Below are 26,863 nucleotides of genomic sequence, written 5' to 3'. Positions count from 1 at the left end.
GCCATGTTGAGGCCCAGGATGGTGTGATTGCCATGAGGGCGAGCAAGGCACAAGCGTTCTCCCCATCCCCTGCAGAAGGGGTTGGGTGATGGGGAGGGCTAGGGTGGAACACAGGCCTCGGCCTTGAATTCAGGGGTATGGTCTGTTGACTGTTGGATCTTGGGCTTCCCAGTTGAAAAACAAAGTTACTGACTTGATTCTTAGCCTCTGTTTAATTCTCACTTTCTGTGGGAAAAAATCATTTAATCTTTAACGTTGGGAGAGAGTACTTGCAAAGTCGCTCAGTTTACCTTGCTGTGCAGGTGTACACTGTTTGAACACCTGTACTGATAGCTCATTGTTTCACAGGCCTCTAGTCATTTGGACACTTCACTATATATGTGTATATTTTTTCCCTGCCAGGTACAGTATGTTGATGGTATTGATTACACATGATTCTCCTAATCTCCCTTCTTCATGGGTTCAGGGATAGAAACTCTCAGAGGAGATTCAGAGTGTCTGGTGGGTAGGGCTGGGTCAGGGAGCTCCAGTGGCTGAGGGCTTGTTTTCCTCTTCTGCTATTGCAAGAGATGTTGGGCCTGGTCATTCTTGGAGGTCACCGGGACCATGAGGTCCGCCATTTATACTTGGATATTACCTCGACTAAGTAAAGGTAAATGCCAGCCCCAGCATCAAATGTTTCCGTCTTTCCATGGACAGCTCTATTGAATGTTTCCACCTTTCCGTGGACATCTCTATTGAATGTTTCCACCTTTCCGTGGACATCTCTATTGAATGTTTCCACCTTTCCGTGGACATCTCTATTGAATGTTTCCACCTTTCCGTGGACATCTCTATTGAATGTTTCCACCTTTCCGTGGACATCTCTATTGAATGGTTCCACCTTTCCGTGGACATCTCTATTGAATGTTTCCACCTTTCCGTGGACATCTCTATTGAATGGTTCCACCTTTCCGTGGACATCTCTATTGAATGTTTCCACCTTTCCGTGGACATCTCTATTGAATGTTTCCACCTTTCCGTGGACATCTCTATTGAATGGTTCCACCTTTCCGTGGACAGCTCTATTGAATGTTTCCACCTTTCCGTGGACATCTCTATTGAATGGTTCCACCTTTCCATGGACATCTCTTGAGTGTTTCCCCCTTTTCATGGACATCTCTATTGCACTTTACTCGGGCCTCCCCATGGCTCAGGACACCTTCCAAGGAGCCCTTTAGTGACTGCATCACCACCTTCTTGAGGTCATCTTAATTGGCTTCCTCTCGACAGTAGGTCATATCCCTGAATGATGTGTGTTGGGATGGCGACATAGAAAGCTTGCCAGTGTGCTCCTGTGAAGCTCAGAGATGACCTTGCCACTTGATCACTGACCTTGGCAGTGTCTGTGGATGTCGGATTATGTTGTGAGCAAGGCCATCACGTTTGCCTTTGTTAGAGGGGCAGTCTCCTGGGAAGTAGTGTTGGTGTGCACTGTGGTCGTGAGTACCTCCACTAGGCCATGATTGTTGTGGATAGTCTTGGCTGGGGGGCTTGGGTGGTGAGTAGTTGGTGGTGGGCTGGGCAGTGCTGACAGTCTCGAGGGAGTTTTCATGTTTCTCATTACATACATGTGTCTGTCAGCAGTGGATGAAGGAAGAGATAGTGACTCCTTTGGTTCCCTTCAGGTGAGCCTCAAATTTCTTAAGGCAGCTATAGACTCCTCCACATAGTCAGTATTAGAATTGCTCCATTTGATCTTGGGGGAGTCTCGCCCCTGGGAGATGGATATGGGTTTTCCCTTGATCACAAGCCTCCTGTATGCAGCCCTGGCCGTCCCTTTAGAGTTGTGGAGTCATACTAGAACATGCACACCGTGTAATTGTTCAGTGAAGAGATCGATGAAAAGGGCAATGGAGAGATCATGACTGGCCACTGACAAGTTGTCCAGGGTTGAAAGTAGCCCTGGTGATCAGGTGCCTCACACAGCCCAACCCACATGCTCTGACCGTCACCATCAGTTCTTAGGGATATCGCTAGCACTGTAGCAGGAAGGCAGCCACCTAGTGAGTAGAGTGGGCTGGAGAGCTTCCAGCTGCGACTTCCACAGACATTCATACATCAAGTTTTTTATCAAAACATTGAAGTGAAAATCGAAGAAGAAGTAGTCAAGTGTGCTCCATGGCTTAATGACTAGAACACAGGTTTTGAATTTAAATACAGCTGGCATTTAAACTATTTATTTGTTGTGCACATTAAATCATTCAGTGTTTAAGTTTTCTTACCTATAAAAAGTGGGTAATAATTATATATTATGTTTTTTAAAATCACACAATCCAGGGAAGCACTGAGTATACTGGAAAATCCTCCCACTGTTTATCTGATATATTTACAGCTCCCTAACGTAAACCTGGCTCCTTACTCCAACCTCATTAATAAGAAAGTGTCCTCTGTGAATCAAGCCTTTCTTATTCTTGTAGCTCTCTTGGGTGAGGCCATAATTGCATCTCTACCATTTGAGTAAATGAACTTCATGTTTATAGTCCTGGTTAATAGGGCACGTGGCCCCATGCCTATCAGAGAGGCTGTGGACAGTAAAAGTGGATTTGATGGTGCTTCCAGACTCTGAGGCTAGAATGTTATTAGCACCTTAATGAAGGTATGGAAGCGTAGGGCTAATGATATCAAAGACGGACTGGCTACCACAGATTTAACACCGGATGGGATCTTATAGATCATTCCACATTGACCTGAGGATTTGACAATGCAGGATGGGCCCCTTCTCACTCCGTTCCTTCTCCGGCTCTGTACTGAGCTCCCCGTGAGTTACAGGTACCAGGGTGTGAGGATGAAATGCTGGGTGCTCTGTCTCGGGGGACACACAGTCTAGCAGGGACACAGAACCATCTGAAGCTGTGACTTGCATCCTGTGGAGGCTCCGAGGAGGGCCTCTCATCAAGCCCTGCTAATGGGAACCATCGAAGCACGTGGATTAGACAGACTCAGCAGATATTGGCACATCTGGCTTCCTACCAAGACCTCTGTGCTCAGCTGCCCCTCTCCCTTTGTGGTGTTTTTGCTTTGACCTTACCCTGGCCGCCGTCATGCCTGACACTGGGTGGTGTTGCATCAGGAGAGGCTGCCTCCCTCTGGATCAGTTGCTGTGTGCTCTGCTTCTGTCTCACCACTTGATTGCCATCTAGACAGCGGTGTGGGTGGAGCCAGGGCCACCTGTCCATCCACACACACCTTGTGTCAACGCATTGTTTGCTGAAGGTGTTTTCCAGATGTGCTGTTGCTGACCTGTGATGCACAGGACATAGCCTATTTGTTCCCCACAATACTGTCATTTCCACTCTCTAGAGTGAGGGGCCTGGTCCTACTCATCGTCCTGACTTGAAAGCCAGCTTGGGATGCAGCCTCAGGGGTGTCAGGCCACGTTCCAGGTGCTGGAGGCCCGTGTGGCCCTGCCCATGGAGCACGAGTGAGCAGAGGAGAACAAGAGAATGCCGGAACCAACACCTGTGGAATCCTTGCCCTTGGCCAGGCACTGTGGCGAATCTCCTTCTCATTCAATTCTCACAGCAGTCCTGTGCTGTCCTTTTTCTTCTCCGCTTCTCACATGATGAAAATACACTTTGGTGGGATGGAGACATGGAGGAGATGTCTGGTGACACAGAGGCCAGAGAGATTGTGTCTAAGCTGAGGGCAGGGAAGGGAGTCCCAGAGGGAGTGTCTTAGTCTTCCGGAATAAGGACTAGGAATTTCCTAGTTGGAGAGAGTGGGTAAGGACATTCCTTTCAGGCACACAGGTGTGAAACAATAGAGCTTTCAGCAACTTCTCCACCACGCAGCACGAGGGAAGTTCTGGGGGGGTGCGTGTGTGTGTATGTGTTGGAGGTGTGTGTTGGGTGTGTGTGTGTGCATGTCTGTGTGTGTGTTGAGTGTGTGTGGGATGTGTGTGTTGGGTGTGTGGTGTGTGTGTACATGTGTGGGGTGTGTATGTGTGTGTGTGTATTGCGTGTGTGTGGTATGTGTGTCTATATGTGTGTGGTGTGCGTTTGTGTGTGTGTGTGTGCATGTCTGTGTGTGTGTGTATTGGGTGTGTGTGTGTTGAGTGTGGGATGTGTGTATTGGGTGTGTGTGTCTATGTTGGGTGTGTAGTGTGTGTGTACATGTGTGGGGGGGGTGTGTGTGTGTGTATTGCGTGTGTGTGGTATGTGTGTCTGTATATGTGTGTGGCGTGCGTTTGTGTATGTGTGGTATGTGTGTCTGTACATGTGTGTGGCGTGCGTGTGTGTGGCGTGCATGTGTGTGTGTGCCGGGGGGAGGGGATATGTGTTTGACCTGAGACAGGAGGAGCAGTAGAGGTCTGATGTGGAAGGGCTGCGAGCGGCTGTGCTGAGGTCTGAACTATAGCTGGGTGATTGGGGCCAGTGATGGTTATCTGTAGGGACAGATGTGGAAATTTGTTCCTTTATTCTTGGCTCTACTGATGAATTCATTTGTTCCAAGTATCTTATCTTCCTTTCTCACTGTTGAATACTGATTGAGTAATAATAATATTAGCTGGTACTTACAGCACTCTTTCCAAACGCCAGGCACTGTTCTCGGTGTTTTTAAAACTAACTGGTTTTGTCTTCCTGATAACCCACACGCAAAAGCTGCTGCCTGGAGATCAGATCGCTCCCTCAGGGGCCTGGGCAGGAAAGACGATGGCGTATGAGCGCGGGCAGCCTGCTTTCAGAGCGGGCACTGCTGACTGTTTTATTCTTTGCTGCTTAATGTAAAATGCATTTTGTAAAAATTTGAAATACGTCACATGACAAGTGTTTATCAGCAAGAGGGCTGAAAGACTGTATGATAAAATAATGTGATGGTCACACACTGGGGCCTGTCGGGGGCTGGGGCGCATTAGGAGAAATACCTAATGTAGGTGACAGGATGGGTGCAGCAAACTACCATGGCATGTGTATACCTGTGTAACAAAACTGCATGTTCTGCACATGTGCCCCAGAACTTAAACTATAATTAAAACATAAACAACGTGATAGTGATGATTTGTTTCTGTAAACACACACGCAGCAGCCTATCTTCCGAGGCGCCCCAGACATCAGGCGAGGGTCGCTCTGCTAGCTCCTGCGCGCTCTCTGGACAGATGGGCTCCCTGCTCTGAGCTCTGCAGTGTCTCCCTGTGAGCCACGTCTCTTCAGCCTGACTTCTCCCCACTCAGGATTCGTGTGTCACTCTGTCATCACTTGGATGTCCTTGGGAATCTCACACTTACTGTGTCCTAAATCAAAGTCGTGGATCTTCGCACCACACCCTGTCCTCTTGCTCCTCCCCCACTCTCCCCGACTTCAGTAACTGGTAGTGCCTTCTTCTCGTTTCTTTGGTCAAGAATCTAATCTTGAAGAGAACCGTGGCTCCCCTTTTCCCTTCCCACTCAGCGTACAGTTGGTCAGCTCTGACGTCTTTATTGGCAGCACGCGTGCAGAGGCTGACCATCAGTGTTCACTCCGTGCAGAGGCCGAGCATCAGTGTTCACTCCGTGCCACCTCCTGAACACGCCCCCGTCAGTCTTCACCTGGCAGTGACTTATCTGCTAGCTTGGCACCTCCTCTGTAGCCTTGTCCCCAGTCTGTCTGCCACATTACAGCCAGAGTGTCCTTTTTTTTTTTTTTTTTTTTTTTAAAAGAAGTCGTTGAGGTCATGCCTTTAGCTAAAAAGTCTTTGAAGGCTTCCCAGCTCCTTCGGAGCACAGGCGTGGGTCCTTTCTGAGCCTGGTGTGCCTGTGTGGTCTGGCTCCGGCTGCCTCTGCTCTCTCCGCAGCCCCACCACGTGGCCCCTCGTAGCCAGTGTTTGTCCAGTGATGGGTGCGTTGGGCATTCAGTTCCGCTGTATAGCCCAGTCATGTGGAAAGGGCCACTGGAGATTAATTGGTCCAAGTCCATATTTCACAGACGGGAGAGTTGATGCCAAGAAAGGAAAAGTGACTCTCTCGAGTCTACACCTAGGCTTGAAGGGGGGCCGTGACCAGACTCCAGGATTCTCCTGCAGGGGTTCTCAGTTACCGCCTTGCCTGGTGTTGGCGGTGGGCTCACGTGGAGCAAGGCATTGAAAGACACTTCTTCAGGCCAATTCCTGGTGAAGTCACAATGCCCCTTCCTGTATCAGTGGCCTTCAGTGTGGTTAGCGCCTGGCAATTGTGGCTTTTGGGCTCAGACGCACCTGAGCTCTGTGGTTTACTAGCTACGGGAACTGGAGCAGTGTACCTTACCTTGCCGAGCAACAGTTGCTCTTCAAGGCCTTCCTGTCGGATAGGATGGGGAAGTCCCGAGAGAGACCCAATGTGTGCAGCTCCCAGCATTCTGTCTGGCAGGAGCCGGCCATCCAACACACACTGGTTGTTAGGGTTGCTTCTTGCTGACCTGCTAGCAGTTTCTAGCCCTCTGCAGTTACTTAGTTTGGCATCCTTGCTGTGGGTCCCCATCAACTTCCCCATGCGTAACATCTTAGTGTCTCCTCTCGAGTTGATTTCAGTCATACAGCTTTGGAAGGATATAGCATTCCTTTCTCTAAGCCAGAAGTCTGTTAAAGTGCCTGGCTCTCAAGTACATTTCTAGAATATTGAAGATCAGCAGTATTTAAAAGTCCACATCTTATGGCCAGAGAGTGTTTCTCATAACTAAATGAGTACAAATGGAAAATGTCCTAATTGCTTATGGCTTGTAACAGTGAATTAATGTAAGGACAATTCTGCTGATTCCTAACAAATCTCTGCTGTCTAATTTTATGCTGATTGTATTTCAGTTTTACTAAATTTATTAAAATCATCCCTTCCACAGTTTACCCTCCTCCAGCTGTGTATACAGGAGGAGAAAAACTGTAAGCATCTTGAATGCACCATTTAGCACCAAGTCCAGGGCAGCCTCATGGCGTGGCATCTGTGAAACTGGTCTTCCTTTGGGAAGCCAGGCCTGCTTCTTCAGGGCAGCGCCAGCTTTCTGCTCACAGTCTCATTCTTTGTCTCCTTAGCTTTTCTCTGAAAGACAGCATAGGGCTGCTGGAAGAGCAGGACCTTTGGACTCAGGCCTGGCTTTGAGCTTTGTGGCAAGGCTATTTCTTGCCCTAAGCTTTCAATAGTAGTGAGCTTTTTAGGTAGAAACACCTGTGTAGCATTGTGGTAGGACTTAAAGTTCCTGAAGTGCTGCTCACAGTGCCTGGAGCACAGTATGAGGCTACTGAGTGTCAGCTTTCTCCTTTCTCTGAGATTCATTGTGAAGATGCTGTCGTTCGGTTAAACGGAATGCATGTGGGGCACCTGCTCTTCCAGACACCTAGGTGTGGAACATGGTCCCTGCCCACAGGGAGCTTTTATTCTGTTGAAGGATCCAAGCACTTGTGCTGCAGTGTGGTAAGTCAGAGGCAGGCAAAGTGCTCTCTGCTGTTTATTGAGGAGGTGCAGCCAGCTTGGGCTTTGCAGGATCACAGAGACTCCCTAGGTGATGTGAGTTGTCCACAGAAACCCAATCACCAAGGAAGAATTTGTCAGTGGGAAGAGGGTAGGGTGGAGAGGTGGGGGAAATCTTTGTAAAGCCAGGTTATGGAGTCTGGAAAAAACATGTTTATTAATAAGACTATCCATCCATTTAATGGACATTGATACATAGTTAATATGTAAATCATCTTCAAATGTAATTCTACTTAGCAAGCATTTATTGAATAGTTGCTTTGTGCCAAGTCCTATGTTGGGTACAAACACACACTTGAGAAAATTAACAAAGCCAAAAATTAATTCTTTCAAAATATTAATAAAGTTGATAATTCCCTAGCAGGTGTGTCAACAAAAGAGCGAAACACTATTAACATCTGGAATGAAAGAGGGACATACTATGGATCTTACAGACATGAAAAGGTTAATAAGAGAACATAATGGGCCGGGCGCAGTGGCTCGGGCCTGTAATCCCAGCACTTTGGGAGGCCGAAGCAGGTGGATCACTTGAGGTCAGGAGTTCAAGACCAGCCTGACCAACGTGGTGAAACCATGTCTCTACTAAAAACGAAAAAATTAACAGGATATGGTGGCACACCCCTGTAATCCCAGCTACTCAGGAGGCTGAGGCAGGAGAATCGGTTGAACCAAGGAGGTGGAGGTTGCAGTAAGCTCAGATCGCATCCCTGCACTCCAGTCTGGGTGACAGAGCGAGACTCTGTCTCAAAAGAAAAAGAACATTATGAAGAGTTGTGTTTCAGTACGTTTGACAACTTGGATGGAATGGACAAATTTTGTGTTCTAACTTTTTTGAGATTTCCCTGGATGAAAATTTATCTTAAATGAAAATTTTTTCCTTTGCTGTTTAGTGCTTTTTGTGTCTTCTGTGAGCTCTTTTTTCCTATCCCAAGACTGCAAAGATATTCCATGTCTTCTTCTAGACATTCTAGGTGTTATATGTTTAGATGTATGACCCACCTCAAAATAATGTGTGGTCAGTGCCGAGATTTATTTGTTTCTACACGTTTGTCCAGTTGCTCCACCATTGTTTGTAGAAAAGGTAAATTTTATCATTGAATTGCCTTAGCTTTTGGTAAAAAATAAATTATCTGTGTCAGTGTGGGTTTATTTTTGGAATCTTTATTCTCATCTATTGATTTACTAGTCCTGGCCAGTGCAATAGTCCAAGAAAGAAAATTTAAAAGGCATAGATTTTGGAAATGAAGAAGCAAAACTGTCTTTATCTGCCGACATGATTTTGTACAAGGGGTAATCTCCTTAGTGTAGAAAACCTCCCAGGAATCTGGACGAAAAAGACAGGTCAACTAAAAAAACAGGGAAATGATATGAATGTGTAATTCATGAAAAAGGCATGAAAATGCACCAAGTTTATGGAAAGGTGTTCAACTTTTCTAATAATGAGAGAAATGTAAAATGAAACTACATTGAGATTCTTCATCTGTCAGACTGTCAAAAAGCCAAAAGTTGAACAATAGACCTTATTTTCAAGGCTTTGAGAAAAGAAGTGCTCTCTCAAGCATAGCTGTTAACATGTGAAATGGGTAGTATCCATTAAAATGACAAGATTTGCTTTTTGACCCAGAAATCTCCCTTGAAAAATATATCTTTCAGAAATATCTTCATATATAGAAAGTGACTTATGTTTGTGGTTATTTATTATAACATTATTCATAATAACAAAATATTGAAAACAACCAAAAATCCAATATGTAGGGGACTGTTTACATAAGCTAGAGCATATCTGTTCCATGGAATGGCACACATGTCTACAAATAACCTGCAAAGAATATTCTATAAAGGATGCTCTGTCTGTACTAAGTAAAAATTTTCAGGATCTATTAAGTGAAAGTTAACAAACCGTAAGGCATACAAAGGTGGACAGCATGTGTAATTTATTTATTGCAAGGTGATGCTAGGTGGAGGAGGATGGTGGGGAGGAAAAAGATTTTACATTTGTATTTTCTTGTATCTGTGTAAATAAATCTATGTAAATACATGTGGACACATTAAAGAAAACTAATAAAAGTGGTTGTAGGGGATGGGAGAGGACAGTGGTCTGGACGTGGTGACAGAGTTGGGAGCAAACCATCTCAGCACCGACCATTTTATATCACTTACATTTTAAACGATCGACTACACTTCTTATTGACAAAGTATGTAACTCCAGGTGTGATGGGTGCTCTAGCAGTGTAGAAGCAGAGTGTCCATGTGGTATATGTTAGAGAGTGGCAGAGTTTCTTTGGAGATGCCGGAAACGCTTCTCAGAGAAGGTGAAATTTGGCTGGAGCGTAAGTGCAGGTAGGATGTAGCAGCCCTCTGCGCTGCTGTGGTCTATGGCGTTGGGCTCATCACCCGGGCAGTTAGGTTGGGGGTCCCAGGTTCTGTCTGGCCTCGACTCTCTGACTCAGTGCTCTCCTTAGTACCCTAAACCAGACTTTCAACTTGGTCTTCTAGCAGTCCCTAGACATACCCCCTCCTCTGGACCTTGTGTCCTAACTCTTCTCAGTCACCACGGGACTCCTGGGCCTCTTGGCTGGAAACTGTTTTGATGGCTGCTGTTGTTCAAACCCACGCCTGCACTGCTGTGGATGGATCACTTAATTTGTAGTTACTTGGCATCTTTAAGGCATCATTAACACTGAAGAAAGACTTTGGCTGAAAGTGCTAATTAACTGGAAAGTAATGGTATGGCTTTCATTTGTGAGTTTCATTGACCTTAAGTAAACCGTTGTGCTGGCCTCTTGAGGAATGAGCCCCAGCCTTTGGTCTTCAATGTTTGACTTATTAAGTGGATCACATCACAGCTATTAATTTTATGTCATATTACAGAAACAGAGCAGAAGGAAATCTGTGGTGAGAGGTTCAACTGAGGTCTTTAAATCTTAGAGATCTACTTCATATACATTTAAATTGGCTGACATACATATGAGGGTGATTGTTTTTCTCTGACAATAGTCTTAGTTATATTGGAAGTTGTGGAACATTAGGAAAATAAGAATAACTGTTCATATAAGAGCTGGTCAAAACCTCAGGCAACATGTGACATGACCCTCAGGTTTTAAGGGGAAACTGAGTACTAGAAAAGTGATGTGACTTCTCCCAGGTCATGTGAAGCTTTAATTATAGTGAGTAATAACCTCACTGCTGTTTCTTCTGATGCAGAACCTGGGACTCTTAAGTCTCCATCTGAAGCCTCTTCGAGGGCCTCACATTCGCCCTTAGACATGGCCAGTCCCACATCAACGTGGCCCACACTGTGACTTGGAGTCTTTAATAATGTTTACAAGTGATTGTATGCCTATTAATGGTCAGGATCAATTTCAAAAATCAACTTTACTGAGTGTAATTTGCATTCTATAAAATGCAGCCTCATTAACCATACAGTTTGATGAATTGTGACAAATATATACCGCATGTAACCACCGCCACCGCCACCACCACCACCGCCACCACCACCACCACCACCATCAAGATATAGAATATTTTTATTGCCCTCCATGGTTTCTCTGACCCCTTTGCAGCTAACCATCTCCTGCCCCTAACTCCAGGCAACTACTGATCTCCTTCTTGCTACCAAAGGCTGAGCTTTTCTAGTATCTCATATACATACAAGCAGTGGTATGCACTCTTGTGTGTCTGGCTTCTTTCTTTCAGAATAAGGTGTTTTGGGTTCTTCCATGTTGTGTATGTGTGAGTAATATGCTCCATTCTTTTGCAGAGTAGTATTTCATTTTGTGAATTTACTACAATTTGTTATTCGGTCACCTACCTCATGTTGGACATGGAGGTTATTTCCAGTTTGATATTATTATGAATAAAGTCTCTGTGGACATTTACATACATGTTTTGTGTAGATACGTGTTTTTATTTTTCTTGGTAGGAGTTGCTTTGCTGAGTAATATGTTAATTATAGGTTTAAGCTTAGGAGGATTTACCTAGCTATTTTTTCAAGAGGATTTTACTATTTTATAGTACCACCAGCAATTTCTGAGAGTTCCAGTGGATTTCTTAGTATGTTTTTGGCACATGATTATGTTGTCTGCAAACAAAGACCGTTTTACCTCTTCCTTTCCAACATGTATGCCCTTTGTTTCTTGACTTATTGAACTTGCTAGGATCTCAAGTACAATGTTTATAAAAATTATTACAGCTACATCTTTGCCTTAATCTAGATTTTAGGTGCAGAGCATTCCATTGCTTATCATTAAGTAGGTTTCGACTGTAGGGTTTTCATGGGTGTATTTCATAGAATGAGGATGTTCCTTTCTATGCCTAGTTTGCTGAGAACTTTTAAAAAACTGTAAATGGGTTTTGAATTTTGTCAACTGTTGTTTCTGAAGCTGTTGATCATTCAGCTTTTCTTTTTGTTGCCTGCCAATAGCCTATTAATATGGTGCATGACATTGATTTTTGAAGATTAAACCAACCTTGCGCTATTGATGGCCATGATGTATTACCCATTTTACATTTTACTGAACTTGATTCATTAGTACTCTAAAAATAATTTTTACATTTAAATTCATGAGGGATATAGGCCTCATGAATAGTTTTCTTGGAAGTTTTCTATCTGATTTTGATATTTGAGTAATATTGGTCTCATAAAAAGATTGGGAAAGTTTTCTCCTTTTTTCTAATGGCTAAAAATGTTTATTATATAGAATTGATATTCTTTCTAATTTAAATGTTTGTTTGAATTCAGCTGAGAGACCATCTGAGCTTGGAGTTTCTTTTGGGAGTATATTCCTGTTTGCTCGTTTGTTTGTTTTTGGAAACAGAGTCTTGCTGACATCCAGGCTGGAGTAAAGTGGTATGATCTTGGCTCACTGCAACCTCCGCTTCCCGAGTTCAAATGATTCTCATTCCTTAGCCTCCTGAGTAGCTGTGATTACAGGCCTGCTCCACTAAGCCCAGCTGATTTGTGTACTTTTAGTAGAGTTGGGCTTTCGCCATGTTGGCCAGACTATCTCAGTCTCTTGGGTTCAAGTGATCTGCCTCCGCTCAGACTCCCAAACTGCTGGGATTTCAGGCATGAGCCACAATGCCTGGCCATCTTTTGGAAGTATATTCTTGATTATGAATCCAGTATCTTCAATTGGCATGAGGCTCTTCAGATTTTCTGTTTCTCCTTGATTCCTTTTGGTAATGTGTGGCCATTTTATGTAAGTTGTTGCATCTATTGGCACAAAATTGTTGACACTCTTCCCTGATTGTCTTTTTAATGTCTGTAGGATTTGTACCGATAATCATTTTCATTCCTGATGTTGGTGATTTGTTTTTCTCTTCTCTTTTTCCTTGATCAACTCAACTTAGAGGATTGTCACATTTATTGATACTTTCAAGAAGTGGGTTTAAGGATAGTTGGGTTTTTTTCTGTTATTTATCCATTTTCAATTTGATAATTGTCCAATCCTGTCTTTCTTACTGGTTTGTTGTTCCTTCCTCTACAACTCCTACCCACCTGGCACATGTAGTCCTTTTTCCTCCTGTATTCTCATATATCGTAATACACTTATCCATGACACAGCATGTCACAGTTTACTCAGAGGCCTCAAGGCTTGTTTCTTTTACTAGAGTCAGGTGCGCCAAGGGTGGCACTGTGCCTTCTTCCTCTCAGGTGCCATAGTCCCTGGGACATAGTAGATAGGGTTAGTGAGTGAATTATTACATGGGTGAATGAATGCTATTCTAAACAGTTTGCCTGAATGGCAAGAGAGTGGGCTGTGCAGGTACATTGCTCTGCATTCAGTTCCTGCCTGTGCTGCTTCCTGGGTGCTCTGAGCCTCATTGATGAAAACAGCACTTCCCTTCTGGGGCTCTCATGACTGTTGCAGTTGGGGGCGTAGGTCACTCAGTGCAGCACTTGGCGTGGAGTAGGTGCCTTTAATACAAGGTACCCACTGACTGGCCTTTCATGTTAGCTGGAATACTAAGTTATGTGCCTAGAAAATAAACATTTTGGTTGTAGTCCCTTGTTTATGAATGATTTCTGTAATAGTCTTCTGTCAAAGCAAGGATTGAAAAATACTCTCAGACAGGAATGTCTTATGAAGTCTCTTGGATTGAGGAAAAGGGCTTGGACATCCTGTGTCTTTCCACTTCCCAGCTCCCCTTATGCTCTGATTATTCTGATTATTAATAAGACCACACACACACACACACACACAAGACCTTATATATAGTAGTCTAATTTTAAAAGACTGAGGAGGCTTTTTTTTTATTTCTGGTTTTTGTTTTTATCTCAAAGACGTAAGGCAGTGACACTGAACTTCAGAAAACCTTTTGATGTGGTTAGGCTCTGTGTCCCCACCCAAATCTCATCTTGAATTGTAATCCCCGTAATCCCCACATGTCGAGGGAGGGACTGGTGGGAGGTGATTGGATTATGGGGGCGGTATCCCCCATGCTATTCTCATGATGGTGAGTTCTCATGAGATCTGATGGTTTTGCAAGTGTTTGACTGTTCCTCCTTCACACACTCGCTCACTTTCTCCTGCTGCCACGTAAGACATGCTTCTTCCCCTTCGCTCACTTTCTCCTGCTGCCATGTAAGACATGCTTCTTCCCCTTCTGCCATGATTCTCCGTTTCCTGAGGCCTCCCCCGCTGTGCGGAACTGTGAGTCAATTAAACATCTTTTCTTTATAAATTACCCAGTCTCGGGCAGTTCTTTACAGCAGTATGAGAATGGACTAATACACCTTTTCTGTGCTTGATTTTGTTAAATTAGATATTGCCCCTCGTAATTCTATCTTTTTTGTGGTTTTCTACAGAGTAAAGAAACAGTGAATTCCCAGAAAGTAGAAACACAGACTATTTCTTCTTGGTGATGGGCTACTTTGACAGTTGTCTATGTGTACTTTTTGTTCATTCCCCAGGTGATTTCTTTTACATCACTCTCTGTAGGTGACTTTTAAGTTTACCTTAAAAAAAAAAACCAAAAAGCCAGTGTGACATTTGTTGTTACTTCACAGATTTTGGCTTTTCACAGCCGTTACTGGGAGTTTGTTGATTTCCATGACCACTGTGCCTGCAGTTTGAGGAAGATGCTGCATACATGTTAGGCAGTTGGTTAGTTGGTTGGCTTCGTTTATTTATTATTTAATTTATTCATACATTGACTCACTCAGCATTTACTGAGCTTTCTGAGATCAGGGACTACATCTTCTTCATCTTGTACTGAGCACAGAGCCCTGCACTTAGAAGATACCCAGGAAGTGTTAGAAAAGATGAATGAAAAAATAGATCAAACAGGTGAAAGTCAGTTGGACTCTGAAAGTTTTGACAGAAAGACTTATTGAGTATGTGTGTGTGTCGAGACTCACCTTCTGCTGATGACAAGGGCAATTTAAGAGGTCTAAGACACGTTCACAAGAAATCAGCAACGCTTTGGAGATGACAGGGTGGTGCTTGGGAGTAAGGGGAATGAAAAAAGGATTTGGGATTTTGGTGAGGCCAAAATATGATCCTTGAATATTTTTAAAAATCTGTATTTTACTGAGCCATTTGTAAGTAAGGGGAAGGGGTGGTTTTATTTGGGCTGTCAAGGAGGAGTAATATTTACATAGGTGGAGAGACTCAGTGAAGGTATTTCTCTGGCTGTACAGATATTGAAGGGAACCTGTCAATATGCAGTCATGAAAGACACCTTGAGGAATGGTGAGAGGGGATTTGGAATAGTGAGCTTTTAAAATGAGACTTGAAGGACTCAAATAGAAATTTCTCCAAAGAAGATACATAAATGGACCATGAGCACATAAAAAGATGCTCAACATTACTAGTCACCAGAGAAATGCAAATCAAAACCACAGTGAGATATCCCTTCATGCCCCTTAGGATGGCCGTTATCACAAAAACAGAAAATAGCAAATGTGTGGTAAGGATGTGGGAAAATAGGAACCCTGTGCACTACTGGTGGGAATGTAAAATGGTGCAGCCACTGTGCAAAACAATATGGTGGCTCCTCAAAAAGGTACATACAGAATACCCACACGATTCAGAAATTCCACTTCTGGGCATATACCCCAAAGAACTGAAAGCAGGGTCACGGCATTGTCCAACCAGAGCAACACTGTTCACAAGAGCCAAGGGGTAGGGGCAACCCAGGTGCCCACTGACAGATGAATGGATGAGTAAGATGCAGTGCATACATGTAATGGAATATTACTCAGTCTTTAAAAAGAGGAAATTCTGACCCATGATTCAACACGGATGAATCTCAAGGACATGATGCTGAGTGAAATCCGCCACTCACAAACGGACAAGTACTGTAGGATTCCACTCATGCAAGGTGCCTAGAGTGTGAAATTCAAGAAGACAAAAAGTAGCATGGTGGGTGCCAGGGCCTAGGGGAAGGGAGACCATATTTAATGGGTTCAGAGGGTCAGTTTGGGAAGATTCAAAAGTTCTGGGGATGGAAATGGATGATGGAGATGGTTGATAAACAGAATGAATGTGTTTAACGCCACTGAACTGTGTACTTAGAACTGTTAAAATGGTAACTTTCATGTTATGCATTCTTTGCCACTTTACAAGAATATAAAACAAAACCTAGAAGAAGCGGGACTGAAACTAGTTTCCTCCGATTCTAAGCCATGTTGCCTCAGGGTGTCAGATGGGTACGTTGCGGGGGAGAAAGGAATTTATTTAATGAGCGACTTCTTGTTCTGTCACTGTGTTTCCTCATCACATCTGCACTCTAGTGAGATACGTATTAATGATTGTCCCTATTTAACAGTTGAGAAGCTTTGATTTGTTTTTTTGGGGGGGGGGTTTTGCTTATGCTTTTGGTGTCATATCTGTGAAACCTTTGCCTAATCCAAGGTCATGAAGATTTGTTCCTATGTTTTCCTCTGGGTTTTATCTGCAAATCTTTGATGTAAAGGTCCACATAGTAAGTATTTTAAGCTTTGCCAGTCGCATATGGTCGCTGTTGCATATTCTTCTCTGGTTTTGTTTTGTTTTACAAGCTTTAAAAAAATGTAAAAACTGTTCTTAGCTCTCAGGCCACACAAAAACAGGCGGTGGCCAGATTTGGTCCATGGGCCAGATCTGCTGTGTCTGCTGCTTCAGGACGGTCCTGGGGAAGGCGGGGTCCTTCAGTCCAGAGGCAAACCTGGTTGAACTTCTTGTTTCTATGGTTACTTTGGGTGCCCCCCAGGCTCCACAGTCCCCTGATGTTACCCTGTACTCGGGGATGCAGAGAAGCTGTAATGTTCCCCTTCCATCCCCAGCCATCCTGTGTGCAGCACCACCCCCATGGCGGGGGATCTCCGCATACCTCTGTTCCTTGCCTCTCACTGGCTGCCACTGGGCCCCAGCAGGAGCACATGGGCCGTCCCCGCTGTGCAGCACCCTGCCCCTCCTGGAATGCCTCAGTTGCCCTGTGAAGTCATCTCTTGGATGGATTCCAGGAAGCATCCTGAATGTGGAGTTTGTCAGCTTTTACTCACTGTCAGCCCAAGTGACCCTACCTTCTGGATAGAAGCACACCCACCCCGCCTGTCACCTCATTTTATGTTGAAATGATCCTCACACAACATTTTATGTTGAAATGATGCTCTCTCCAAAATGCCGTGTTAGGCCAGGCGTGGTGGCTCACGCCTGTAATCCTAGCACTTTGGGAGGCCGAGGCGGGTGGATCACCTGAGGTCAGGAGTTTGAGACCAGCCTGGCCAACATGGTGAAACCCTATCTCTACTAAAATACAAAAATTAGCCGGGCGTTGTGGCATCGTCTGTAATCCCTCGGAGGCTGAGGCAGGAGAACTGCTTGAACCTGGGAGGCGGAGGTTACAGTAAGCCAATTTCATGCCACTGCTTCCTGCCTGGGCGACACAGTGAGACTCCATCTCCAAAAAAATAAAATAAAATAAAGCTGTATTTAACCACAGAGTAAGTTTTGGAAGCCCTTTCCGTTTGCACGTACAGGCTGAGAATTGTGTACACTCTGGGGCGTTACAGGAAAGACAGTGCCCGCCAGGGGTGTAAGATGGTGCCCGCCGGGGGTGTGAGTCGGTGCCCGCTGGGGGTGTGAGTTGGTGCCCGCCAGGGATGTAAGACAGTGCCTGTCGGGGATGTGAGTCGGCCAGTGCTGATGACTTGACTAGTTGGGATTATCTTCAGACTCTTCCTAAGCAAAGCCGCTTGCCTCCTGGTGGATCAAACTAGAGAGTTACTAACATGTGTATGTGTTTTGTTTTTTTTTTTCCCAACATCTTGTAGACCCTGGAAGCTATCCTGAACTTCAAATACTCTGGAGGCCCGGGCCACACTGAAGGATATTACAGGAACCTCTCCCTGGGGCTGCATGTAGAAGTCGAGCCGTCTGTATTTTTCACCCGAGTCAGTACTCTCCCAGCAACCAGGTAAATGTCTTACTGCCACACAGCAGTCTTGTTCTAGAGTCTCAGCAGCACTGCGTTTAGAGTCCTGACCTCAGTGTGTTTTTGTCCTGCCTCCCATTAGATCCGTGCCATTGGGCCAAGTTGCTTAGCCTCTCTGGGATGTAGGCTTTTCATTAGGAAACCAGGTGTTACATGAGAACTGCCTCTCAGGTGGTCGTAAGTGAGTGGGCTTTACATATCATGCCATGCCGGAATAATAATAATGATGATTGCAGCATTCCTGTGTGTGGTTCTCACTGTGCACACATACTTCCCGCTCAGCCTGGCATGGCTCCATTCTGGCTTGCCTCTCCTGTGAGTGGGGGCTCAGTGGATAGCACATGTCTTAGGACCTCCTGGACAAGTCCAGCATCTCTTCTGCGTCACTCCCGGCATCCCCGTGGGATGGGCACTTTGTGGAGCTCCCAGCCATCTGGGCCTCAGGTCATTTCTGCCTAGGAGGCCCTTCTCATACAAAGGCTTTCTCTCCTGCCTACTTTCCAGACCTAGTCTTCCTTCAGGGAGAAAGAAATTGGACAGTTTGTACACTTGAAACCCAGAGGTGGCAAGAGATACTCAGGGTATTCTTTTCTGAGTTAGGAGAATGACAGTTTCTCACCAAAACTTTTCCTTCTGGCAAAGTTGGAGTAGCGGAATCTGGAAGCTGGTGGTGGAGCTGAGTCTCTCATTCCTGCCACAGTGCCAGCAGCCTTTGGGAAGCAGGTGCTCTTCACCCCTGAGCTCGTCCCGGTGTTCCTGTCCAGCTAGGTCTTGCTTATCTGAGTAGGGTGGGCTGGATGGGTGTTATTTAAATGCTTACCTGTCTGTCCTCGAATGGGGAGGCAGAGGGATCCCATGCAGCCCCTCCTCCTCCAGGGCCCTGTGTGCTGCAGCGTAAGATAGCATGTTGTTGTCCATGTTAATGTTGGCATAAAATCCCTTGAAAATGATACAGCTCTAAATCATAAGTGTGGTTTTAGTTTATAGGAAAGACTGTTTTTCTTCCCAACCATTGGAGAATGCCTTCAGCAAGAATTAATGGTTTAGCTGGGCCTTTTAGCGTCTTATTTCATCGTCTGTCACTTTTTCAATCCTCAGAGTAAGAGCCTTCCCTGCCAAGACTCACCTCTGTTTTGAATTTGTATAAAGCATTAAAGCTCTTGCCCCTGGGGAAGGCTTGGCCAGGACGGCTGTGGATGTTAGAGTATTTCAGGCCCTTTCTGAGCATTCCATTTGCTCCATCATGAAGCTGGTGTGTGTTTCTTTCTCATCCCCTCATCTCCTGCTGCCGTTACCCATATAAATAATTCTTGGAAGTGGCACAGGTTGTCACCGAGTTCGTCTTTTCTTTTCCCCCTATTGATATCTGGCTTTCACGTCATGACCCCTGCGGTTCTAAATGACAGTTGAAGATGAGAAGAATGCTGCCGTGTGGTTTGCTGCACACAGAGGTTTGGAAGCGTGGGTGGACAGAGGAAGTGCTATGTGGATCCTGCCCCCCAGCCTGTGGCCCTTGCTCCCTTTTCTTTTGGTCTCTGTGGTTCTTTTCTCTGCTTTTGGGATTGAGATTCGATGTCTTCTAATTCTCCTTTTCCGTTATTCCCAAGTCTAAGTGGTCCCTACGCCCTGTGGATTGCACTTCTGAGATGTCTCCCAATGACTCTGCAGTCCACTGCATGCCTTTGTCACTGTAGAGAGAGTTGCCCCGTCGGTCTCTCTGCTGACAGCCTTGTTTCCCGTTGTCATCCTTTCGGTACACACGTGCCCGTGCCACTGCCCTGGTACATATTTTCCCAGTGCTGATGAGATAAAGTCCAGAGTCCCTCCTATGACATCCATGGTACTTAAGGATCTGGCCCAGATCTTCCCCTTCAGTCCCTTTGCCCCAATCCCATACTTCACGTAAAGGGCACTTGCTCCTCGCCATTGCTGGTATATGTGCAGGTGGTTTATACCAATGAGCTTCTGCACACACCTTTTTCTAACACTGTTCTCTCTCTTAAATGAAGATACTGTATTCAACCTTTTGAAAAATATCTGTTTGACCTTGGCCCATGTTACCATTTTGGTAAAATTGTTCTGAGTGTGACTAGGCAGAGTGGATTGGCCCTTCTGTGGGTCCCTTAACATTATACGTACTTCTGCTCATGCACTTTTCAGAGTGTATTGGAAATAGTTTCATGTGTTCCTTAAGCCAACACTTCCAAAGTTTCAGGTACTATATGAAGAGATCACGGTTTAAGAGACAGAGGGAGCACAATTCCTGTTTTTTATTTGCCTGATATAAGCTCGTCAGTCAGAAATCAAATGGAAACCAGAAACTATATAAAGCAGTGATGAACCTAATAAATAGTAAATAAGTGAATAAATAGAAAAGATGTGTTTCCTTCACTTTTAAAATGTCTTTGAAAGATTAACTGACTACTTAAAGAAGAAATAAGAACGCTGAATTCTGTAGTGTATAGCGCATATACAAATAAAATATGTAACAAAGCGGCACAAAGAATGGGTGGGAAAATAGAAGTTCTTGTGTTATATGCAAATTGTTATAATATTTTTTGAAGTTAAGATGTGATCAGCTAAAGATACTTGTAAACTCTGGAGCAATCCACTTAAGGAATGGATGATAAGCCAGAAGAGATAAAATGGAATATTTAAAAATACTTAATCCAAAAAAAGGGGAAGAGGTATCGAGAAAGGAGGAGAAAAGAACAAGGAACATACAGCCAAATAGGAAACAGATGGCAATGTGGAGGACTCAAATCTAGTGTATCCAGAGTTACTAAATGTAAATAGATTTAATACTACCTTTAAAAATGGAGATTGTCAAACTATGTAAGAAAGTAAGATACCAACTACCTTTTTGTAAGAAATTGACATTAACTGTGCATAATGGAAAACGAAAAGATGAAGGAAAAGACGTATGTAAACCCAAATAATTAGTTGGTTTGGGTGTCTTAATATCAAATGGTTAGGCTTTCAAGAGAAAAAGAGGACAATTTTTAATGACAGCAGAATCAAGTCATCAAAAGTACATAATGATCAAATGAAACTGTTTACAAATATAACTTCAAAATAAAACTGAAGGGAGAAATTGATAACCCCACCATTATAGTTGAAAATTTCAACATTTTTCTGTCAGTATTTGGTAAAATAAGTAGACAAAAAAATTAGTAAAAATATAGAAAACTTGGACAATTCTTTTAATCAGCTCCACCTACTTTTGTATGTGTATAAGTGTGTGTGTGTGTGTGTGTGTGTATATATATATATATATGTTTTTTTTTTTTTTTTGGAGATAGAATCTCACTCCATAGTCCAGGCAGGAGTGCACTGGCACCATCATAGCTCACTGTAACCTCAAACTCCTGGGCTCAAGTGATCCTCCTGCCATGCCTCCCAAGTAGCTAAAACTACAGGTGCACAGGACCACAAATGGCTTATTTTTAAAACTTTTGGTAGAGATAGGGTCTCACTATCTTGCCCAGGCTAGTCTCAAATCCCCGGCCTCAAGCAATCCTGCTTCAGCCTCCCAAAATGTCTAGTTGTTATTTATAATACAGTAAATGTTTGTATTAGAAAAGGTGAATGGTTTAAAATCAGTGATATTTCTTGTTTATTAGATAAAGAAGAGCAAAATGTACCTAGAGTAAGCAGAAGAAATATAAAGAGTGGATATCAGTGCTATAGAGTATGAACAAATAAACTCATAAAGTCGGTGAAACCAACAGCTGGTTCTCTGAAACAATTAATAATAAAATTAATAAATTGTAACCAGGGTGGTCAGAAAAAAATGTGGAAACACAAATAACCAATAATGAGAATGAAAGAGGTGGCCTTACTACTACTAATTCCACAGACATTAAAAGGATAATAACATAATATTATGAAAAATCATAAAACATACAAAACATTTTAAAAAATTAGCTGGGTGTGATGGGACATCCCTGTAGTCCTAGCTTTCAGGAGGCTGAGGCAGGAGGGTCCCTGGAGTGAGCTATGATTGTGCCACTGCACTCCAGCCTGGGTGGCAGAGAAGGAACCTGTCTCTTAAAAAAAAGAAAAATGACGGCCAGGCATGGTAGCTCACACCTGTAATCCTAGCCCTCTGGGAGGCCGAGGCTGGCGGATCACCTGAGGTCAGGAGTTTGAAACCAGCTTGACCAACATGGTGAAACCTCGTCTCTACTAAACGCACAAAAATTAACTGGGCACGTGGTGCATGCCTGTAATTCCAGCCACTCGGAAGGCTGAGGCATGAGAATCGCTTGAACCCAGAAGGCAGAGATTGTAGTGAGCCAAGATTGTACCACTGCACTCCAGCCTAAGCGACACAGTGAGATTCTGTGTAAAAGAAAAAAAAAAAAAAAGACACAAACTACTGAAATTGACACAGGAAGAAGAAACAGAAAAAATAAATAGTCACACATCAGTTAAAGATTTTGAATTCTTAATTAAAAACTTCCCACAAAGCAAACTTTAGGCCCAGAGGGCTCCACTCTGAAATACATGCAGTTTTTTAAAGAAATAATATCACCTTTACAAAAACTTTTTCAGAAAATAAGGGGGAAATACTTCCCAACTTCCATTTAATGATACCAACATCACCTTGATACCAAACCCAGACAGAGACATTATGAGAAAAGAAAACTGTAGACCAATAACCTCATGTAAATACATGTGAAATATGAAAACAAAAAATCAAATCAACTTCTGTGATATATGAAAGGGACAAAACAGCATGAACAATTCAGGTTTTACTCAGAAATATGAGGTTGGTTTACCCTTGAGAAACCAGTCATTAGAATTTATCACGTTAGCAGAATAAAGGAGAAAAATAATGATTATATCAGTTGATGAAGAAACATTATTTGACAAAAGTCAACAATTATTCCAGAAACACTCAGTACACTAGGATTAGAAGAGAACTTCCTCAGTCTGACAAAGGCCATCTACAAAAAACCCCATAGTTAATGTTACACTTAGAGGTGAAAGTCTGATAACTTTTTCTCTAAGAATAAGAACAAGGCACATTTCCACTGTACTCATTATTTTTCTGGCAGTCCTAATCAGAGCAATAAGGGAAGAAAATAAATAAGGGTATTAAAATAGGAAATGAAGAAGTAAAATTATTATTCACATGTCTGTCTTTGTATGGTACATATGATTATGTACACAAATAAGAAATCTGCCACACCGAAGAAATTACTAGAAATAATAAGTCAATTTAGCAAGATTGCAGGATGCCACTCAACATTTAAAAATCACTTATGTTTATATACCAGCAACTAACAATTTGAAAATTAAATTTAAAAAATAATGTATGCAGTAGAATCAAAATCATAAAACACTTAGGAAAACATTTCTACAAATATTATCCCTACGTAGAGAATGATCAAGCATGATAAAGAGAAATGAAAGAAGACTTAAATAGAGAGGTGTCCAGGCATGGTGGTTCGTGCCTATAATCCCAGCACTTTGAGGGGCTGAGGCAGGTAGATCCCAAGGTCAGGAGTTCAAGACCAGCCTGGCCAATATGGTGAAACGTCCTCTCTACTAAAAATACAAGAATTAGCCAGGCATGGGGGTGGGCACCTGTAGTCCCAGCTACTCGGGAGGCTGAGGCAGGAGAATCACCTGAACCCGGGAGGCGGAGGTTGCAGTGAGCTGAGATTGCACCATTGCACTTCAGACTGAGCAACAGAGTGAGACTCTCTGTCTCCAAAAAAAAAAACAAACAACAACAACAAAAAAAAAAACAAAAAAAAGGTATACCTTGCTTAGTGATTGGAAGAATTTGTTTTTCTTAAGATAGTGGTTTTCCCCAAACTGATTATAAGTTTAATGCAATTCAATCAAAATCCTAGCAGAATTTTTGTTTAATGACATTATAAAATTATTTTGAAATTGAACAGACCTAGAATAGACAAATAACTTGAGAAAAAAGAACAAAGTTGGAGGACTTACACTGTATGATTTTAAGACAATGTAAAGCTATAGTAATCAAGAGAATATGTTATTGGTGTAAACACAAAGAGATCAATGGACCATAATAGATAGTCCAGAAATAGTTCCAATTGTATCTCATCAGTTGATTTTTAACAAGATGCAAAACTAATTTCATGGGGGAAGAAAAGTCTTTTTAATAAAAGATGCTGGAACAACTGGACATCTATGTGGGGGAATAAAATTAACCCTTCACCCATACATCACATCATGCCCAAGAATTCACTGGAGATGAATTTTAGGCCTAAAAGTAAAAACTTTAGCTGCAAGCCTTCTCAAAGAAAATGTAGCAGAGTATCTTCTTGATTTGGGGCAAATATTTTCTTAGATGGGGCCAGAAACTGCTAACCATAAAACTAAGAGTTGATAGGATGAATTTCATCAAAATTAAAAACTTCAGCTCATTAAAAGGCAAATTACATTCTAAGATAAAAAAATTGTAACATATTTATGTAACATTCGTTTGTATCGTATTGATGAAGTTGTATAATTCTAAAAAGGTGATAAATAGGCAGAAGATTTGAACAGATATTTCTCAAATGACCTGTAATCTCCAAAAAGTGTTCAACATTATTAATCATTAGAGAAATGCAAATTAAAACCCCAATTAGATACTACTATATACCCACTAGAATGGCTAGAATTAAAGAACAGATCATGTCTCTTATACACATCTAGATGTGTATAAGAGACAGTCACTAACCATCAAGAAATGAAAATTAAAACTACTATATACCCACTAGAATGGCTAGAATTAAAGAACAGATCACCAAATGTTAGGGAGAATGTGAAACAACCAGAATTCACATAAACTGCTTCTGGGAGTGTAATGTGGTGTAGCTACTTTAGAAATCAGTCAGGCAGTTCCTCATGAATTAAAACATATTCCTCCCCAGTAATCCAGCAATTTCATTCCTAGATATTTTCTCAAGAGAAATGTAAGTCCATATCCACAAAAAGACTCCTACAAGTATTTTCAGAACAGCTTCATTCCTAATAACTCCAAACTGGAAAGAATTCCAAATGCCCCTCAACAGGTAGATGAATAAACAGTGTGGAGTGCTCCCACACAATGGAATACTCCTCAGAAATAAAAACTGCTGGGACACGCGACAAAATGGGGTCAGCACAAAGTTACGATGCTGGTCAAAGGAATCGAGTCATAAGAGAAACATCCTGTGTGACTCCATGCGTACACCTTTCTAGAACAGGAAAACCTGTTTTATGAGAAAAGAAATCTAACCAGTGGTTGACTCTGGGTTAGGGTGGAATGGGGCAGGAATCGACTGGAAAGGGATTAGGGTTAGCAACTGTCTGGTTTGCCTGGGATTTTTTAGATCAGCTCTGAAATTCCCTCACCCTGGGAAAGTCCTCAGCACAAACCGGGACAGTTGGTCATCTTAAAGGGAAGAGAAAACATCTTTCTGACTTGATGAAATGTTGCATATATTGATAGGGGTGTGGGTTATAGGGTTGTACGCAAATAATCAGACTAGTAGACGCTTCAGATTTGTGTATTTCATTGTATGTAAATTATAACCTTGATTTAACATTTCATATACGAAAATATATATACATTGGAGAGAGCACCTAATTTTTACTGGAGAGATCTGGAAAGGCATCACAAAAAATGAAACATTGTACTAATTCTTGAAGAAAGAAGGATTTCACCACCCACAGTGGGAGGAACAGGAGAAGTGTTAACACTGGGTTTCTGGTTCTTCTACTAGATTTTGAGCTCTGTGGAACATGGAGCCAGGTGTTTAACCTCTGCCTCCCAGGACCCAGCACCTTGCCCCACGGTGGGCAGCCGGTGAAGACTTAGGAATGACAGGATGTAAAATACCAAGACTGTATTCATTCAGGTGTTTTTTTTGTATAAAAGGGGTGACCTCGTTTATATATATATTTAAGTTCTCTTTTTCTTTTCTTTTGCCTGGGCTTGAGTGCAGTGGCATAACCTCAGCTCACTGGAGCCTCTGCCTCCCAGGTTCAAGTGATTCTCATGCCTCAGCCTCCTGAGTAGCTGGGACTACAGGCATGAGCCACCGCGCCTGGCTAATGTTGCCCAGGCTGGACTCTTAACTCCTGACCTCAGGTGATCCACCCACCTCGGCCTCCCAAAGTGCTAAATTCTATTTTTCTTAATAGGGACCTGTGTAAATTGCAAGGCCCGGAATACAACAGAATTAGTATGCATTTTTGGCTCTTGGCCTTTGCAGTTTGTTGAAGTTCCATGATGCATGGTGTCTTGTGAATTCATTACTTTTCATTTTGCTCACGGGTGAAGATGTTTGCTCTGGCATCATGCCGTGTTAGAGTTCTCTGCATCCCCAGAGATGGCCCATCTCAAACACGTGCATCACAAACGAGGCTCAGAGAGGTTTCTGGTTTGCTTAGGTTCACACAGCTTGCAGGTGACAGGGCTGGCATCGAGATGTCCTGGCTTCCAGGCCACTGCAGCATGGACAATGAAGCTGGCCATATACGTGTCAGTGCAAGCCTGCACAGAGATCAGACTAACTTTAATGCAAATAGAAGCCAAATATATGTTGAAAGACTACTGCTGGCATGACATGAATCATATATTCTATTGTGAAACCAAAATACAAATGGATGTGAGTTATTTACTCCTGGGATAGTCTGTGCGTCTGCTCCTCTCACTAATGTTGATAATTTCTGTAGTTTTTCTTATTGGTATTTTTTAAAAAGATGGTTTTCTATATGAGAATGTGGGAAGGAAGAGCAGTCCTATTTATTCACAGCCTGCTACACTCCAGGGCACGCCCTGGGTGTTGCCTTCGGCATCCTGTGCACACTCCCAAGAACCTTCTGACATTGGCTGGAGGTGTTAAATTCCTCACCTTGTCCTGCGTGTTCGTGAGTGGAAGGGAGGCAGTCTGAACTGTGGCCTTGGGGACACCCAGACCAAAGCTTGCCACCACACTCGCTCTGACCTGGGAGCCTGGAGTCCCGGGCTCT

At 43.2% G+C, this 26,863-nt stretch overlaps 1 protein-coding gene across 1 annotated transcript in view; it reads left to right on the top strand.

The window, feature by feature from the left end:
* The window catches only part of TRAPPC9 (trafficking protein particle complex 9), a 479,714-nt gene extending 461,853 nt beyond the window's left edge, over positions 1 to 17,861 (top strand). Inside the window, exon 16 of the mRNA XM_011990156.1 lies at positions 17,715 to 17,861. Coding sequence (XP_011845546.1) covers positions 17,715 to 17,861 — 147 coding nt within the window. The remainder of the gene's footprint in view (positions 1 to 17,714) is intronic.
* Positions 17,862 to 26,863: the final 9,002 nt, after the last annotated feature.

This window comes from Mandrillus leucophaeus, unplaced genomic scaffold (genome assembly GCF_000951045.1).
Source record: "Mandrillus leucophaeus isolate KB7577 unplaced genomic scaffold, Mleu.le_1.0 Scaffold371, whole genome shotgun sequence".
NCBI lineage: Eukaryota > Metazoa > Chordata > Mammalia > Primates > Cercopithecidae > Mandrillus > Mandrillus leucophaeus.
The sequence above is the reverse complement of the archived record's forward strand: the minus strand, read 5'-3'. Positions and strand labels throughout refer to the sequence as shown.